Source organism: Symphalangus syndactylus, chromosome 18, assembly GCF_028878055.3.
Source record: "Symphalangus syndactylus isolate Jambi chromosome 18, NHGRI_mSymSyn1-v2.1_pri, whole genome shotgun sequence".
In the NCBI taxonomy this organism is placed as follows: domain Eukaryota; kingdom Metazoa; phylum Chordata; class Mammalia; order Primates; family Hylobatidae; genus Symphalangus; species Symphalangus syndactylus.
This window is the reverse complement of record NC_072440.2, coordinates 74,239,789-74,257,969: the sequence shown is the minus strand read 5'-3', so window position 1 is coordinate 74,257,969 and position 18,181 is coordinate 74,239,789. Positions and strand designations below refer to the sequence as shown.

The following is an 18,181-nucleotide window of genomic DNA, read 5'->3' as shown; positions in this document are numbered from 1 at the left end:
CAATGGTATGATCACAGCATACTGCAACCTCGAACTCCTGGCTCAAGCCATCCTCCTGCCTCAGCTTTTTGAGTAGCTGGTAGCTGGGACTGCAGGCATACACCACCATGCCTGGCTAATTTAAAACAATTTTTTGTAGAGACAGAGTCTGGCCTTGTTGCCCAGGCTGTTGTCAAACTCCTCACTTCCAGTGATCCTCGTGCCTCGGCCACCCAAAGTGCTGGTATTACAGGCATGAATCCGGCCTGTATTCACTGATTTTTTTAATCTTTTGCTACATGTTTTATCATGAGCTTTTGCTCTCTCTCTCTATATGCATGCTGTAATTTATTTTTTCTGAATCATTTGAGAATGGATGCACCTTGAATCATATCCCACCCATAGAGGGCCCTCAGTAAATACTGGCTGAATGAATTGTTGTCGTGGAGGGCTTTCTTGTGCAATGTGCCGGAGTTGCAGCTAGAGATGAGCTGTGAGCTGAGCTCTTGAGTGTTCAGGCACCGAGGAGCGTGGTGACCAGACAAACAGTCCTGTTGGAGGTAGTGGGGCGTAGCAAGCTGGTTACAGACCATCACGTGCCGGCCTGGATACCAGCTCACCCTACCGAGGACTTGTCCTTATTCCAGAGGATATGTGCCATGTCCTAGGACTGTGGCTGATCATTTGAAGGCTGGCTGGTTCCCCTATCCCTGGGGCTGAGCTGTTTGTGCAGGCCCTGGGGGAGGTTCCAGGGCTGTCTGTTGTAGGAGATGTATGTGCTTCTCTTCCAGGCCTTGGGATTTTTGCTGTGGATCGTCTGCTGGGCAGACCTCTTCTACTCTTTCTGGGAAAGAAGTCGGGGCATATTCCTGGCCCCAGTGTTTCTGGTCAGCCCAACTCTCTTGGGCATCACCATGGTAAGTAGGAGCTGGCTGTGACCCCTGGGCCATCTGCTGGGCTCAGTGGAGACCAAAAAAACTCATAAGACTAGAATCATAGTTTTTTAAGGCAGTGATCAGCTGGAGCTGGGATATAAATGTAGCCTTTTTTTTTTTTTTTTTAAGAGATGAGATCTCACTTTCAACCAGCCTGGAGTGCAGTGGTACCATCATAGTTCACTGCAGCCTCAAACTTCTGGCCTCAAGCAATCCTCCTACCTCAGACTTCTGAGTAGTTGGGACTACAGATGTGTGTCACCATGCCCAGCTTATTTTTGGCTAATTTTAAAATTTTCTGTAGAAATGGGATCTCACTGTGTTGTCTAGGCTGGTCTTAAACTCCTGGTCTCAAGTGATCCTTCCAGAGCACTGGCATTATAAACATGAGCCACTGTTTCCAGCCCCAGCTGCAGTCTTTGGATGGGGCGTGTGTTGTCCAGTTTGCCACAGTCCCCACCATGCCCTAGTGTCTTCCCTGCCAGTGAATCTGAGTGGCAGATGCCACCTTTTGTTGTGTTTGCCATACTATGCTCTTGTATTGGCTACTTTTGTCACTTATATACTAACTACCTGGGGTCTAATGGCCTTGAATTTTCACTATCTGGCATAGGGGGTGGGTTGCTACGCTAAATAGGAAACCGCTGTGTCCCAGGGGGGGATACACAACTTAGTGAGTGATAGAGACAAGGAAACGACTTTATTAATTACAGCTGACATGTATTGAGCACTTACTATGTATGTACCTGGCTGTATTCTTGGTGTTTCACGTGTCTTGAAATTCATTGAATTTTCACAACAACTCTGTGAGATGGGTACTGCTTTGTTCCCATCTTACAGGTGAGGAAACAAGGCACAGAGAGGTTAAGTGTCCTGCTCAAGGTCACGCCGCTAATGTGCAGCTGAGTCAGGGGTGGGACCCCAGACGCCATGCTTTTAGCCCCTGCAACCTGCAACTTCTGAGCCCTGATCAGAGAGTTCTCGGAGAGTGTAGCCCTTGAGTATCGTAAAAAGAGGAGGGAGGCTGGGCATGGTGGCTCATGCCTGTAATCCCAGCACTTTGGGAGGCTGAGGCGGGAGAATCACTTGAGGTCGGGAGTTTGAGACCAGTGTAGCCAACATGGCAAAACCCTGTCTCTACTAAAAATAAAAAAAAAACAGCTGGCGTGGTGGCAGACACCTGTAGTCCTAGCTACTGAAGAGGCTGAAGCAGGAGAATTGCTTGAACCCGGGAAGTGGAGGCTGCAGTAAGCCGAGATCGCGCCACTGTGCTCCAGTCTGGGGGACAGAGCGAGACCTCATCTCAAAAAAGAAAAAAAAAAAAAGGAGAGAACAAGTTTAAGGCAGGACATTCTGAGCAGGGTGAACAGTGTGTCCAGGGAGGGGTGGAAGGTTAAGGGGAATATGCAAGCAGGGAGGACAAGGTGTTTGGTGAAGGAACACAGTGTGAAGGTTGGGGGGATAGAGTGGATGTGACAGAGGGGTCAGGAAAGACAACGCAGAGCCAGATTGCCAAGGACCATGAATCTTTATTTTTCTAAATTAATTTTTCATTTTTTAAATTTTAGAGTCAGAATCATACTCTGTTGCCCAGGCTGGACTTCACTGGCGTGAGATCACAGCTTACTGCAGACTTGAACTCCTGGGCTCAAATGATCCTTCTGCCTCCGCCTCCCAAGTAGCTGAGAGTGTAGACATGCGCCAACATGCCCATCTAAATTTATTTTTTATTTATTTATTTTTTTATTTTTCCCCTCGAGATGGAGTTTCGCTCTTGTTGCCCAGGCTGGAATGTAATGGCATGATCTTGAGTTGCTGCAACCTCCGCCTCCTGGATTCAAGCGATTCTCCTGCCTCAGCCTCCCCAGAAGCTGGGATTACAGCCATGCGCCACCACGCCCAGCTAATTTTGTATTTTTAGTAGAGATGAGATTTCACCATGTTGGCTAGGCTGGTCTCGAACTCTCGACCTCAGGTGATCCACCCACCTAGGCCCCCAAAGTGCTGGGATTACAGGCATGAACCACCACCCCCGGCCAATTTGTTATTTTTGTAGAGACAGGGTCTCCCTATGTTGCCCAGGCTGGCCTCAAACTCCTTGTCTCAAGTGATCCTCCTGCCTGGGCCGCCCAAAGTGCTAGGATTATAGGTGTGAGCCACCATGCCCGGCCCAGACCATGATTCTATATAGCACACATATGTGCTGTCCACTGTCTGCCAGGAACTGTCCTAATCCCTTTATTTATTAACCCTTTCACATTGTAAATAAGATAAGCAAACTGTGGTACAGAGGGGAGAAGGACTGGCCCAAGGTCAGCTGGTCAGTAAGTGGTAGGGCCAGCTTCCAGTCTAGGCCCCAGGGTGTAGCCTGGCACCTACGGGGCTCTCTCTACTTCACGCCTGGCTCTGCTGCTGGGTTTGATTCACCATTGTGTCCTCAGAGCCCGGCACTGTGCCTGGCATGCAGTAAGCATTCCATAAATGCATGGAGGGAATGAGAGAGTAAAGGGTTTTGCATTTTCCTGAATTTGGGTCTTGGGCTCAGCGTTCTGGCAGTGGGGTATTAGAGTGGATATTTTTTTTTATTTTTATTTTTTCAATTTCACTATAATAGAGACAGGGTCTTTCCATGTTGCCCAGGCTAGTCTTAAACTCCGGGCTCAAGTGATCCCCCTGCCTTGGCCTCCTAAAGTGGTGGGATTACAGGCATGAGCCACCATACGTGGTCAGCTGTTTTTGACTTGAGTAGGTCGTCCTCCCTTAACTTTCCTTGTTCCTGGTCTTCTTATTTTTCCTTTGAGGCAGAGTTTCGCTCTTTTTTCCCAGGCTGGTGCGCAATGGCGTGATCTTGGCTCACTGCAACCTTTGCTTCCCGGGTTCAAGTGATTCTCCTGCCTCAGCCTCCCCAGTAACTGGGATTACAGGCACGTGCCACCACACCTGGCTAATTTTTGTATTTTTAGTAGAGACAGGGTTTCACCATGTTGGCCAGGCTGGTCTCAAACTCCTGACCTCAGGTGATCCACGTGTCTCGGCCTCCCAAAGTGCTGGTATTACAGGCGTGAGCCACCGTGCCCGGCCATTCCTGGTCTTTGGATCGTTCATTTATGCCTCTGTCACCCTGGGGGAAACGGGGGTGATAGTCTGAGTGTTGGGGCTTTTGACCCCTCAGGGGACTCTGAGCTGGGCTGGCCAAGAGGTGAACTAGCCTATGAGATCCTCAGCCTCTCTTTATCCACCTGAGATCTCTGGGATAGAATGGAGGACCAGCTCAGCTGTGAATGTGTCAGAAGCATTCTGACTATATCCCAGGGAACCAGAATATGCAGGCACTGGGAATATGGGACAGGATGCAGCCAGCACGTTTTTTTTTGTTTTTTTTTTTTTGTTTTTCCTTTGAGATGGAGTCTCACTCTGTCGCCCGGGCTGGAATGCAGTGGCGTGATCTCAGCTCACTGTAGCCTCCACCTCCCAGGTTCAAGTGATTCTCCTGCCTCAGCTTCCCAGCTAGCTGTGACTAAAGGTGCATGCCACCACGCCTGGCTAATTTTTGTATTTTTAGTAGAGATAGGGTTTCACTGTGTTGGCCAGGCTGGTCTCAAACTCCTGACATCTAGTGATCTGCCCGCCTTGGCCTCCCAAAGTGCTGGGATTATAGGCATGAGCCACTGCGCCTGGCTGATTTTTTTTTTTTTTTAATTTTTTATCCCTAATCTGTATCAAGCGTTGGAGACACAAGCATATAGTCCAGCTGTGCAAACAGACATTAAACAAATGATTCCTCAGAAAGGCACAAAGTGTTTAAACGTCTGCAGAGTACTGTGTGAGGGTGAAGGTAGGGGAGCTTGCTTTGGTCTGGGGGATAGCCAGGCTTCCCTGAGGGAGGGATGGTGGAGCTGAAGCCTGAGAATGAGCAGGTTGTTAAAAAGCTGACGAGGCTGAGGGCAGAGGACCAGCTAGGGAGAAAAGCACATGTAAAGTCCTGGGGGTCACAGCGAAAACTTGAGAGTTCTGTGTGGCTGGAGCAGAGATGGCCGAGGTGGAGAGCAGGGGCGATGGGGCAGAGGCTGACCCCGGGAACGTTGAGCATCAGGGCAAGTGGGTTTTGTTTTTCATTCCGGGTACTCTGCCTGTTCTTTTAAATAAAGTTTTATTGGCATGAAGGCGGCATGTCCATTCATTTACATCTTTCCTCTTGCCACTTTCACACTGCAGTGGCAAAGCTGAGTAGTTTTGATGTGGAGTCTATGGCCCATGAAGTCCAAGATATTTATTATGTGGCCCATTAAGAAATAGTGTGGCTGGGAGCAGTGGCTCACACCTGTAATCCCAGCACCTTGGGAGGCCGACAAGTGGATCACCTGAGGTCAGGAGTTTGAGACCAGCCTGGCCAACGTGGTGAAACCCTGTCTCTACTAAAAATACAAAAATTAGCTAGGCGTGGTGGTGGGCACCTGTAGTCCCAGCTACTTGGGAGGCTGAGGCAGGAGAATCACTTGAACCTGGGAGGCGGAGGTTGCAAGTGAGCTGAGATTGCGCCACTGCACTCCAGCCTGGGTGACAAGAGTGAAACTCTGTCTGAAAAAAAAAAAAAAAATAACCAACAACTCCTGTCATGTGCTTCTCTCCTTAGCTGCTTGCTACCTTTTTAATTCAGCTGGAGAGGAGGAAGGGAGTTCAGTCTTCAGGGATCATGCTCACTTTCTGGCTGATAGCCCTACTGTGTGCGCTAGCCATCCTGAGATCCAAAATTATGACTGCCTTAAAAGAGGTAAGTGGCGGTCTCGTTCCTCATCTTCCTTCAGTGGCCCTTGGGGGAGAGATGCTGGGTCCCTCTGGCTTGTGTAGAAGTTATGCGTTGCCATGGGAACCAGGGGATGGGTAACACATGCACCTAGCTTCTACCTTGGTGACTTCCCTACCCCACCAAATCCTCACTAAGTCATCCCCCGCCTTTTTTCTAGCACCTCCTTTCCCCAGGGCCTGATTTGTCTGTGTTGCTCCAAGGGGCTCCCATGGGACCTCCAAGGGCAGGAGTTGTGGGCCGATGCCAGGCTGGCCCCGTCAGCAGGAAACAGCAAAACAGGCAGCTCCAAATGCTGCCAGGCTGGGATGGAGCTGAGCCGGGAACGGTGTTTGCAGAGTGACTGTTCCCCTGGGGGACCCTAGGCTTGTCCTCACGTTACCTTTGTCCCATCAGTTGCTGCTTGGCTGGAGAAGTTGTTTACATTGGCTGCCGTGTGCTGCTCCTAGGAATTTTGAGGAGTGTGCACTTTTTTTTTTTTTGCTGCTGTTATTGAGACGGAGTCTCGCTCTGTCACCAGGCTGGAGTGCAGTGGCGCTATCTAGGCTCACTGTAACTTCTACCTCCTGTGTTCAAGCGATTCTCCTGCCTCAGCCTCCCAAGTAGCTGGGACCACAGGCACACGCCACCACGCCCATCTAATTTTTGTATTTTTAGTAGAGACGGGGTTCCACCATGTTGGCCAGGATGGTCTACATCACTTGACCTTGTGATCCACCTGCCTCGGCCTCCCAAAGTGTTGGGATTACAGGCGTGAGCCACCGCGCCTGGCCTGGAGTGTGTGCTTTTAGAATAACCTGCTGTTCCTGCCATCTTGGAGCTAATTAGAGACTGGCGTGAGGCAAAGGAAGGAAAAGAAGCTGAACATTTGACTATTGAGCGCCTACATATGATGATGAGTGATGGCAGCTGATGCTGATCGAGTTCATGTTTTCAAAGTGCCTCGCAGGGGACTGTGTATGTGTCACGAATAATCTTCCTGACCTCTTGCAGTGACTTGGACAGAATTTCTCAGCCTCAGCACTAATCGACATTTTGGATTGCAGACTCCTTGGTTGTAGGGGCTGTCCTGTGCTTTGTAGACATTTAGGGGCGTCCCTGGCTTCCCCTGACTGAGTGCCATAACACTCCCCAAGTTACGACAAACAAGATGTCCCCAGACACTGCCAGATGTTTCCTGGGAGGCAGAATCACCCCTGGTTAAGAACCACTGGTGGTTTATAGGTGGGGAAACTGAGGCACAGAAAGGTTAAATAAGTTGACAAGATCCCACAGCCAGTGTGAGGGAGCCAGGCCTTGATACAGCTCTGTTTCACTCCCAAGCCCTGTCTTCCTCCCGTCAGGCAGCGGTGAGCAGTGAGACTACCTGTGATGGAGCCGGCTTTCTGCCATTACGTCCCTGGGGGAGCTGGGAGCCCCTGGGGAGCCTGCGATGTCCCTGCGGCTGAGTGGGTGCACCTTCCATGGTGCCGTCTGCTCTCTCAGAATGTGATCTTGTTTTTTTTTTTTTTTTTTTTTGAGATGGAGTCTAGCTCTGTCACACAGGCTGGAATGCAGTGGCGTGATATCGGCTCACTGTAGCCACCGCCTTTTGGGTTCAAGTGATTCTGCTGTCTCCGCCTCCCGAGTAGCTGGGATTACAGTTGCCCGCCACCACACCTGGCTAATTTTTGTATTTTTAGTGGAGATGGGGTTTCACCATGTTGACCAGGCTGGTCTGCAACTCTTGACCTCAGGTGATCCACCTGTCTCGGCCTCCAAAAGTGCTAGGATTACAGGTGAGCCACCACACCCAGCCCCAGAATGTAATCCTTTTTCCTCCTTCATTCCCCACCATGCAGGATGCCCACGTGGACCTGTTTCATGACATCACTTTCTACGTCTACTTTTCCCTGTTACTCATTCAGCTCGTCTTGTCCTGTTTCTCAGATCGTTCACCCCTGTTCTCGGAAACCATCCACGACCCTGTAAGTGTGACCACAGACAAGTGTGTGTGCGTGTGTGTGTGAGTGAGATGCGTGACGTAGTACCAGCTAACATTTCTTAGATCCATCCAGGATCTCGTTCCAGCCTCCCTCAACCCCTGATACAGGGAATATCATCCCACCTACTTTACAGATGGAAAAACTGAGGCTTAGATGTGACTGGGGGAGCTGAAGGAGAGAATCTGCTTTGTCCTTGATGAACTGCTCTGTCTTGCAGGCCTGTAGGTTTCTCACTTGGCATGGTGATTTTGGAAAATGTGAGCAGATAATTACAAGTCAGGTATTTTTTATGAATTCTAGCTGTCCAGATGTTCTGGAAAAGTGAAATTCTGACAGATTAGGCCTATAATCCTACAGGGCAGAGTCGAGGAATTGCTGGAGTCCCGACCACTCCCTACTGTATTATACTGGCATGCTTTCCTCACTTGTGGCAAGTGCCTGGCCCCTGAGGGATTTGAGTTTGAGACCCTTGGTCTGTTTTGTCAGTTTCAGAGAAATTCTGTAAATATGGAAACATCAGTGAGGAGAGTAGAGATGGCCACCGTTTCTGCTAGTAGAACAAAAAGGAACACTTTATTAATTTCCCTTAATTCTTTTCTTTCTTCTTTTTTTGAGACAGGGTTTTGCTCTGTTTCCTAGGCTGGAGTGCATTGGTGTGATCTCGGCTCACTGTAGCCTTGACCTCCTGGGCTCAAGCAATCCTCCTACCTCAGCCTTCTGAGTAGCTGGAATTACAGGCATGCACCACCATGCCTGGCTAATTTTTTTTCTTTCTTCAACTTTTAAGTTCCAGGGTACATGTACAGGACGTGCAAGTTTGTTACATAGGTAGATGTGTGCCATGGTGATTTGCTGCACAGATCAACCCATCATCTAGGAATCAAGCCCAAGATCCATTAGCTATTCCTCCTGATGCTCTCCCTCCACCTGCTCCCCAACTTGGCTTACTTTTAATTACTTAATTAATAATTAAAGATGGGGAGATGGGGTCTTACTATGTTGCCCAGGCTGGTCTCAAACTCCTGGGCTCAAGCATTCCTCTCACCTTGGCCTCTGAAAGTGCTGGGATTACAGGTGTGAGTCACCACGCCTGGCCTATGCTTTATTTATTTTTATTTTTTGATGGATCAATGATAATAACTCAGTCCTCTATTTGACAAAGAAGAAGGAGAAGGAAGAGGAAGAAAAAGAAAGTGGGATAAAGGATCAGAAAGGGAGGAAAATAGAAAAAATTAGAGTATGACTCCAGGGTAGACCTGTTTTGTTGTCACTGGGTTGGTTAGTTGGTTTGTCTGTTGTATTTTTCATATGTTTCGCCATGTTGGCCAGGCTGGTGTCGAACTCCTAGCCTCAAGTGATCAACCCACCTCGGCCTCCCAGAGTGCTGGGACCACAGGCGTGAGCCACCACGTCCAGCCCCCACATTGTGTCTGGCCTCCGTGGTAGACCTCCCAGACGGGGCGGCCGGGCAGAGGCGCTCCCCACATCCCAGATGGGGCGGCCGGGCAGAGGAGCTCCTCACTTCCCAGATGGGGCGGCCAGGCAGAGGGGCTCCTCACTTCCCGGACGGGGCGGCCGGGCAGAGGCACTCCCCACATCCCAGATGGGGCGGCTGGGCAGACGCGCTCCTCACTTCCCAGACGGGGCGGCCAGGCAGAGGCGCTCCTCACTTCCCAGACGGGGCGGCCGGGCAGAGGCGCTCCTCACTTCCCAGACGATGGGTGGCCGGGCAGAGGCGCTCCTCACTTCTTCCCGGACGGGGCGGCCGGGCAGAGGCGCTCCTCACATCCCAGACGATGGGCGGCCGGGCCGAGACGCTCCCCACCTCCCTGACGGGGCAGCGGCCGGGCAGAGGCTGCAATCCCAGCACCCTGGGAGGCCAAGGCAGGCGGCTGGGAGGCGGAGGCTGCAGCGAGCCAAGACCACGCCACCGCACTCCAGCCCAGGCAACACCGAGCACCGAGTGAGCGAGACCGCGTCTGCAGTCCCAGCACCTCAGGAGGCTGAGGCGGGCAGACCACTGAAGGTCAGGAGCTGGAAACCAGCCTGGCCAACATGGCGAAACCGCGCCTGCAGCCAAAGGAGAAAAACCAGGGAGGGGTGGTGGCGCGCGCCCGCAATCCCAGGTAGGCTGCAGGCCGAGGCAGGAGAATCACAGGAGCCGGAGGCAGGGAGTCTGCAGCGAGCTGAGTACACTCCAGCCTGGGCAACAGAGGGAAGAAAGAGAGAGAGAGGACGGAAGGAAGGTATTCTTTATTTTTTTAATAGAGATGGGATCTTGCTGTGTTGCCTAGGCTCATGTGCAGTTTTTGATAAGAGAGATCTGGGAAGGCCTGCCCAGAAAACTGCATGTGAGCAGAGACCTACAGGGGTGAGGTAGTGGGTGGAGCAAACACGTAGAGGAAGAGTGTTCCAGGCAGAGGGGAACAAGTGCAAGGGCCCTGGGGTGGGGAGGCATGGAGAGAACAGCAAGAAAAGCCAGCACAGCAGGAGAAGGCTAAGAGATGGTGGGTGCCTGAGAGGTGGGAGAGTCCCCTTGTGAGCCAGATGAGCCGTTTGGGTTTTATTGTGAGTATGGCAGGGAGGCCTTGGAGCACCTATTTAATGCTGATTCATGGCTAGTCAGCTGGTAATGGGCAGATTGCAGTGGGAGCACTTTTCACCTCTGTGGTTCTGTTGGATTTGGCATAAACCTCTGTGAGGGGCAGAGGCTCGCCTTGTGGGTGACAAAAGGGCTTGGTGAGCATCAGTATGGAGGAGGAGGTTGATGATAACTAAGATTTTAGAAACCTGTGTCCCAGGCCGGGCGTGGTGGCTCACGCCTGTAGTCCCAGCACTTTGGGAAGCCGAGGCAGGCAGATCAGTTGAGTTCAGGAGTTCGAGACCAGCCCAGCCAACATGGTGAAATGCCATCTCTGCTAAAAATATAAAAATTAGCCAGGCGTGGTGGTGCATGCTTGTAATCTCAGCTAGTCGGGAGGCTGAGGCAGGAGAATCTCTTGACCCTGGGAGGTGGAGGTTGCAGTGAGCAGAGATCATACCACTGCGCTCCATCCTGGGTGACAGAATGAGACTCTGTCTCAAAAAAAAAAAAAAGGAAAAAAGAAATGCATGTCCCAGTGTATGTTCTGAGGAGTCCTGTGTTGGTATTTCCTTGCCCAAAGAGGAGCTGGGTTGGAGAAATGAGCGAGTGCACACGTCTGTGTATGTATTCCTGTGCATCTGTGTGTACGTGTGTGTATGCATGCATGTGCATGCTCGTGTGTCTCGGTAGTCACAGGCATGTATATGCGTTATGTGCTTATATGTGAATGTGTGCTTGTGAGTGTGTTTATGTTCATGTATGTGTGTGTTTGAATATGTGTGTGCGTGTCTTTGTGTTGTGTGTGCTTGCATATGTATGAAGTTCACAAAGGCAATGGTGACTCATGCCTGTAATCCCAGCACTTTGAAAGGCCATGGCTAGAGGATCACTTGAGCCCAGGGGTCACCCCATTTTAGATCCCTGGCTGGTGCCTGACACAGAAGAGAGGGGCTCATGAGTCAGTGGCTGTTGTATGCGTTGTGTATCAGTGTGTGTAAGTGTGTGGCAGCCAAGTGTCCCTGTTTGTCAAATGTTGGGCTGCTGTTTTTTGTCTTTTGTTTGTTGTTGTGTGTGTGTGTTTGTTTTTTTTTTTTTTTTTTAAGATGGATTCTTGCTCTTGTTGCCCAGGCTAGAGTGCAGTGGCATGATCTCGGCCCGCTGCAGCCCCACCTCCTGGGTTCAAGCGATTCTTCTGCTTCAGCTTCCTGAGTAGCTGGGATTACAGGCGCCCATCACCATACTCGACTGATTATTGTATTTTTAGTAGAGACGGGGCTTCACCATCTTGGCCAGGCTGGTCTCAAACTCCTGACCTCAAGTGATCCACCCGCCTCGGCCTCCCAAAGGGTTGGGATTACAGGTGTGAGCCACTGCGTCTGGCCGAGCCATCCTTTAGAACTGGGATTTATACAAAACAAGTCACACCTTACCTGGGTGGCTGCAGACCTTGGATTGCTCAGGATAAAGAGAGTCTGGTTGGGGCTGCCTGGCTGGCATGGGGATCACCTGACCCATCAGGCTTCCTCTGGGAGCCTGGGAAGAGCTCTCTTGCCATGGATGGTTCTGGAAGCTTTTTGAAGGAGGGACTTTCTGGTTTCTGATCTCCCTTTGGTATCTGGATAAATTCCCTTGCACTTCTCCCCTGGGCATGTGCGTACCAGGGTGACTCACAGAGCTGACTTGGACCTTTTTTTGTGCTTTCTGCATTCCTGGCAGCCTGGGTGACATGAAGCTCTCAGCTCTGGCGGCTAAAAGGCTGCACTGCTGGGGGGCTGGGACACCCTGACTCTTCTCCCCAGTCATTGTTTTCTGTCTCTGTCTCATCTCCCCCGGCTCCTCCTGTGTCATTGCTGGTCTTCCAAAATGGTGGAAGACACTGTGGTTTGTCTCTTTGGAGTCTCGCTCTGTCGCCAAGGCTGGAGTGCAGTGGCACGATCTTGGCTCTGCGGCCTTTGCTTCCCAGGTTCAAGCTATTCTCCTGCCTCAGCCTCCCAAGTAGCTGGGACTACAGGTGCATGCCACCATGCCCGGCTAGTTTTTGTATTTTTAGTAGAGATGGGGTTTCACCGTGTTGGCCAGGATGGTCTTGATCTCCTGACTTCAAGTGATCCACCCACTTTGGCCTCCCAAAGTGCTGGGATTACAGGCTTGAGCCACCATGCCCGGCTGTGGTCTGCCTCTTGTGCAGTGAGATCCAGCAGGGTGTCAAATGTGGGTGTTCAGGCTGCTGCATTTCTGACATTTGTGCACGTGTCCAGGAGAGAACACTTTGATTGGCTAACCAGGAAGCCTGAACTTCCCTTTGGGTTCCTGTTCAGGAACCCTATGGGGTTGCCATTTACCTTTTTGCAGATTAGAGTTTAGACCAGGAGTTAGCCAGTAGCCCATGGGCCAAATCTGGCCTGCTGCCTGTTTCTGTAAATAAGGTTTTATTGGAACATAGCCACTCGCATTCATCACATAGCGTCTACAGGTGCCTGGAGCTGCAGCAGTGGAGTTGTATAGTTGCTACAGAGACTGTAGCACCCACAAAGTCTAAGATACCTACCATCTGGCCCTTTACAGAAGAAGAATGTCCACCCCTGGTCTAAGCATTTCTTTATCTCTGATGACTTTTTAGCTTCCATTTTTGTCCCCTTTCCATTTTCAGGCATTCTTTCTTCCTATGCAAGGCAAGGACAGGAATCGACATTTATTAGATGCTTGCTGTGTACTGACTAGCACTATGCTAAGTTCTTTATATGCATGTCTCACTTGACTCTCACAGCAGTCGTGGTGAACTTGGTACTATTTTTCTCATTTTACAGACAAACTGAATCACAGACATAAGTGCCTTGCTCGATGTGAGTAGTAGAGCAGAGATTCGAACTCACGATTGGCTGTTCTGCACAATCATATCACTTCTGTTGGTTGTAACTGCTGAACGGCAGGGTCTTGGCTAAATAATGGCTTTGTGTTAGGCTAGAGGCTTCACATGGCAGTATCCACCTTGTAACCTCAGTGCCTAAGACACAGCCAGGCACACAGTGGGCCTTTAGTGGTGATTTATTGTTGTGTGTTATGGGGAGGTGCTCAGTACATGTGGCACGTGTATTATGTCTTGCATAAGGGTGAAGTGTGCATGGGGCCTCACAGGACATCAGATTAAGCTGCTTCTCTGCCTTCATCCGTTCAAGTATTACCAGCAAGAAAGAGGAAGGGGACTGATGTATGCACAGATGTTCTGAAGGCTTGGCATGGTGTCAAGAGCTTTATTTTCTTTTTTAAAATGTTGCATTTTGGGGGGTTAAATATATGTAACCTAGATTTGCCATTTTAACCATTTTAAGTATGCAATTCAGTGATGCTAAGAGCTTTTAAAAATCTTGTTCAAGGCCGGGCATGGTGGCTCACACCTATAAACCCAGCACTTTGGGAGGCCGAGGCAGGCAGATCACCTGAGGTCAGGAGTTTGAGACCAGCCTGACCAACATGGTGAAATTCCATCTCTACTAAACATACAAAAATTAGCTGGGCATGGTGTTGTGCACCTGTGATCCCTGCTATTTGGGAGGCAGAGGCAGGAGAATTGCTTGAACCCGGGAGGCGGAGGTTGCAGTGAGCCGAGATTGCTCCAGTCTGGGCAACAGACTGAGACCGTCTCAAACACACAATGAATAAACAAACAAACAAAATAACCACATAACTACCTAGCAACATAGCCTAGCAATTGAGATGGGGGCAAGGGAGGGTAGGAACCAGGTCCTGTGAGAATCAGCTAGACTCGTGGCTTTGGGCTCAGTGCTCTTCCTTTGGGAACGTCAGCAGCCCCTTCTTGAAAACGGGTTGCAACTCGATTTGTTGTTGGCTTCACCTCCTCTCTCTGTCCCAGATCTGAGTCCTGTGATCTGGGGAGGAGGACAGCGGGACACCCTCTTTGCTTGTTTTCCCATCACTCTCAGGGATTGAATCACAGCGGAGCCGGGAAGATGGGAAGAGTCCAGGCTTGCTGCTCTCCCATCCTCAGAGCAGCAGCAGGCCATCCATCACCTGTCGCCTGTCCTCAGAGTGATCAGCCAAGGCCCGGGGCGGCTGGGGTCAGGTCAGGCGGGGCCTGGGTGGGAGCTGGCAGGGCTGGCTCCTCTAGGCCACTTCGTGCTGAGTCACTGAGTTGGCCAATCCTCCCCAGCTGGCCCTGCTCCCACTCCATGACTCAGATGTCTATTCCAGCCCTGGCTGCTTGGTGGGGCTCCTCCCATCTGTCCTTCTGGCTCTGGGGCTGCCGAGGCTTTTGGGAGCCTGGGCAGGGCTGACCTAGACTGCCAGCACTCCAGCCGGTCCCAAGTCTCCTGCCTTTTTTCTCATTGGCACCGAGTCTGTGGTTTAGGTTTGGGGGAGGAGGGTCTTGTAGATAAAGGGGATCAAGGCCAAAGGAGATATTTATTAGGTCCCAGCTGAAAGCAGAGGCCCTTGGACCAGTTGGAACAGCTGGATATCCCCTGGAAGCTTGCTAGAAATGCTGGGTCTCAGGCCTCATCCCAGACCTACCAAGTCAAACTCATTTTAACAAGATCTCCAGGTGGTTCAGGGTTGCAAATGACTGGTTTGGAACATTCAGTGAAAGCTACTCAGCTCATTTTCAGTAAGAGGTGTTTTTAGTCCTGTCTGTATAATATGTAATATTTTTCCCCCAGCATTTTACTATGAACATTTTTAAACCTACAGAAAAGTTGAAAGAATTCTACAGTGAGCAGTCATATAGTTGATACCTAGAACCACAGTTAACATTTTGCTAAACTTGCTTTGTCACATATCTGTCTGTCTAACCAGATAGCTAATCAGCGAGCCAACCGGGTACTTTTGTTTTCTTTTTTGTTTTTGAGATAGGGTCTCAGTCTGTCTCGCAGACTAGAAGTGCAGTGGTGCGATCATAGCTCACTGCAGCTTCCAGCTCCTGGGCTCAAATGATCTTCCCACTTCTGCCTCCCAAGTAGCTTGGGCCCTACAGGTGCACACTACTGTGTTTGGCTAATTTTTAAATTTTTTATAGGCATGAGGGCTCCCTATGTTGCCCAGTCTGATCTTGAACTCCTGGCCTCAAGCAATCCTCCCACCTCAGCCTCCCAAAGTACTGAGATTACAGGCCTGAGCCACTGAACCTATTTTTTTTGATATCTGAAACTTCCTTCGAAATATATTAGTATTCTTTCATGCACCCACTTCCAAGTAAATCATTAGCTAGAGTTTAAGATCTGTTTACGGTTCTGAGTTTTTTGCCTAAAATTTACATAAAGTGAAATTGCTGATCTCAAGTTAGCATTTGATGAGTCTTGATAAAGGAATACTTTAAACCCCTGTCAAGATACAGAACATTGCAAGGACGCCAGGAAGTTCCCTTGTGCCGCTTCATGATCAGTCTCTGTCCCCACCCACCGAGACCTGATCTTGGACCGTTGATTAAAGTGTTGAAACTCCATTTTCTTTCCATTTCTCCATCATGCTTTCAGTCATTTAATAATCAGGCATTGTGCCAGGGGCTGAGCTAGAAACAGACCTTGACCACTGCCCTGGAGGAGAGATGGAAGGTGGGTGGCAGGCAGTTGAACCAACAACTGCAGGATGGACAGTGGGGGCTCTGAGGGAGGGAAGTGCTGGGAGTTGTGGGGGCTGGGAGAGTGGTCCCTGACTCAGCCTGGGGCTCCAGGGCTAGCATCCAGGGAGGAGAGGGGATGCTCAAGTCTAAGGAATGAGAGGCTCTGGCCAGGTGAATATGGTTGGAGGTGGTGGGGTGGGAGGGTGCTCCTGGTAGAGCAACTGGCGTGTGCAAAGGTCCAGTTGAGAGAGCTTGTGGGTGTTTGGGAATCGCTTGGAGTTGGCTTGGCTAGGCTGGGTGCAGTGGCTCGTGCCTGTCATCCCAGCACTTTGGGAGGCCGAGGCAGGCAGATCACCTGGGCCTAGGAGCTCAAGACCAGCCTGGCCAATGTGGTAAAACCCCATCTCTACTGAAAATGCAAAAATGAGCTGGGTGTGGTGGTACATGCCTGTAATCCCAGCTACTCGGGAGGCTCAGGCAGGAGAATCGCTTAAACCTGGGAGGCGGAGGTTGCAGTGAGTCGAGATCACGCCACTGTACTCCAGTCTGGGAGACAGAGCAAGACTCCATCTCAAAAGAAAGAAAAAAAGAATTCTGCTTGGCTAGATTGGAAGGCCTAGGATGTAAGTGAAAAGAGAGGCGAGAGTCAGGGAGCATCAGATATCAAGGGTGCAATTATTTGTCACAATAAGGACTTGGAATTTTTTTTTTTTTTTTTGAGATGGAGTCTCACTCTGTCACCAAGGTTGGAGTGCGGTGGTGCCATCTCAGCTCACTGTACCCTCCACCTCCCGGGCTCAAGCGATCCTCCCACCTCAGCCTTGCAAGTAGCTGGGACCATAGTTGCGTGCCACCATGCCCAAGTAACTTTTTCTATTTTTGGTAGAGACGGGGTTTCTGTATGTTACTCAGGCTGGTCTTGAACTCCTGAGCTCAAGTGATGCCCCACCTTGGCCTCCCATAATGCTAGGATGACAGGGGTGGGTGAACCACCACAACCAGCCAGGACTTGAAATTTTAACCCTACTGTGGTGGAAGCTGAGGAAAGGTTTTTCACGAGTGGAATGACACACTTGGGTTGGACAGGTTTTGGAAGATCCTCAGGCTGAAAGGAGGAGGATACAGTGGACATGGGGGTGAGGTTGGTGGCACTTAAAAAGCCTTTGCAGGCACCCAGGCAGTTAGGGATGGAGGCTGAGCCAGGATATTCACCTGTGCCCACTGCGACATCAAAAACAAGAAAAAGGGTCAGGTAGGGTGGCTCACACCTGTAGTCCTGGCACTTTGGGAGGCTTAGTGGGGAAGATTTCTTGAGGCCAAGAGTTTAAGACCAATCTGGTCAACATAGTGAGACCCCGTCTCTTAAACAAAAAAAGAAAACAGACAAGTTGGTGGGCAAAGGGCATGGGAAAAGATTCCGGGGTGTGCTCCAGTAGAGGAAATGGAGGTCCTGGGCAGGGAGGCATTTTGCACGGTTGGTAAGCAACAGGGCAAACAAATCACCAATGTTTACATTATACTAGCAAATCTCTTACTGCTGGACGTTTAGGCTCCACCTAATAATAAGGAGAACAGCTGGGTGCACTGTGTTATTTAGTCCTCACTGTAGGGCAGGATGATCAGTCTCCCCACTTGACAGGTGAAGACACCAAGGGTCAGAGTGGTGATGTGTCAGGAACCCTCCCACTGGGTTATCACGCTTGAAACACAGATTGCTGGTCCCCACCCCCACAGTTTCTGATGCAGTAGGTCTGGGTGGGGCCCGAGCATCTGTGGTTCCCAACAAGTTCCCAGGTGCCACCGATGCTGGTGACAGGGCCGCATTTGTGCACCACTGCTCTAAACTGTATTGCTGCTGCATGCATTCCCTCCTGCTGGGCGCAGGGGTTGTGGGGGGCACTTTGGCAGTGCAGAGCGGAGATAACCAGCAGAAAACCCATTAGAACTAAAAGCGGAGAGAGTTTCTGACAAACAGGCCAACATGCTGAAAGACCCAGACAAGGTCCTCAAACTACCCTGCACTCCAAGAATCAGTGCCTGGGGCTGCCGTACCTAATTGGTTCAAGCCACAGGGTTTCTGGCCAGCTTATCTGGTACCAAACATAGATGTCAATATGGTGGATGCCAAAGAACACATCACTCTGTTTGGATGAATCAGGCTTTTCCTCCCTCTGCCTTCAGCCAGGAGTTTTCTGAATTGTTTTCATTTCAAATGAAGGAAGGACCAGTTCACAAGCTGCTTTCATGCTATCTGGGACAGGAGTTGCTGTATTTCAGTGTCTGAGGCTGGGAAACCCCCTGGAGGTGGCTCTATCTTTTGTA

General features: G+C 50.4%; 1 protein-coding gene across 12 annotated transcripts in view; it reads left to right on the top strand.

Moving 5' to 3' along the window:
- The window catches only part of ABCC1 (ATP binding cassette subfamily C member 1 (ABCC1 blood group)), a 191,044-nt gene that overhangs the window by 55,821 nt on the left and 117,042 nt on the right, over positions 1-18,181 (top strand). For 9 of the 12 annotated variants that reach the window (XR_010117194.1, XM_063623723.1, XM_063623720.1 and 6 more), the window contains exons 3-5: positions 771-896; positions 5,548-5,685; positions 7,560-7,685. Coding sequence is in view for 11 of the 12 variants with exons in the window: in XM_063623723.1 (XP_063479793.1) it covers positions 771-896; positions 5,548-5,685; positions 7,560-7,685 (390 nt within the window). In the remaining variant the exon portion in view is untranslated. The remainder of the gene's footprint in view (positions 1-770; positions 897-5,547; positions 5,686-7,559; positions 7,686-18,181) is intronic. The other 3 variants (XM_063623721.1, XM_063623717.1, XM_055253375.2) reach the window with 1 other exon arrangement.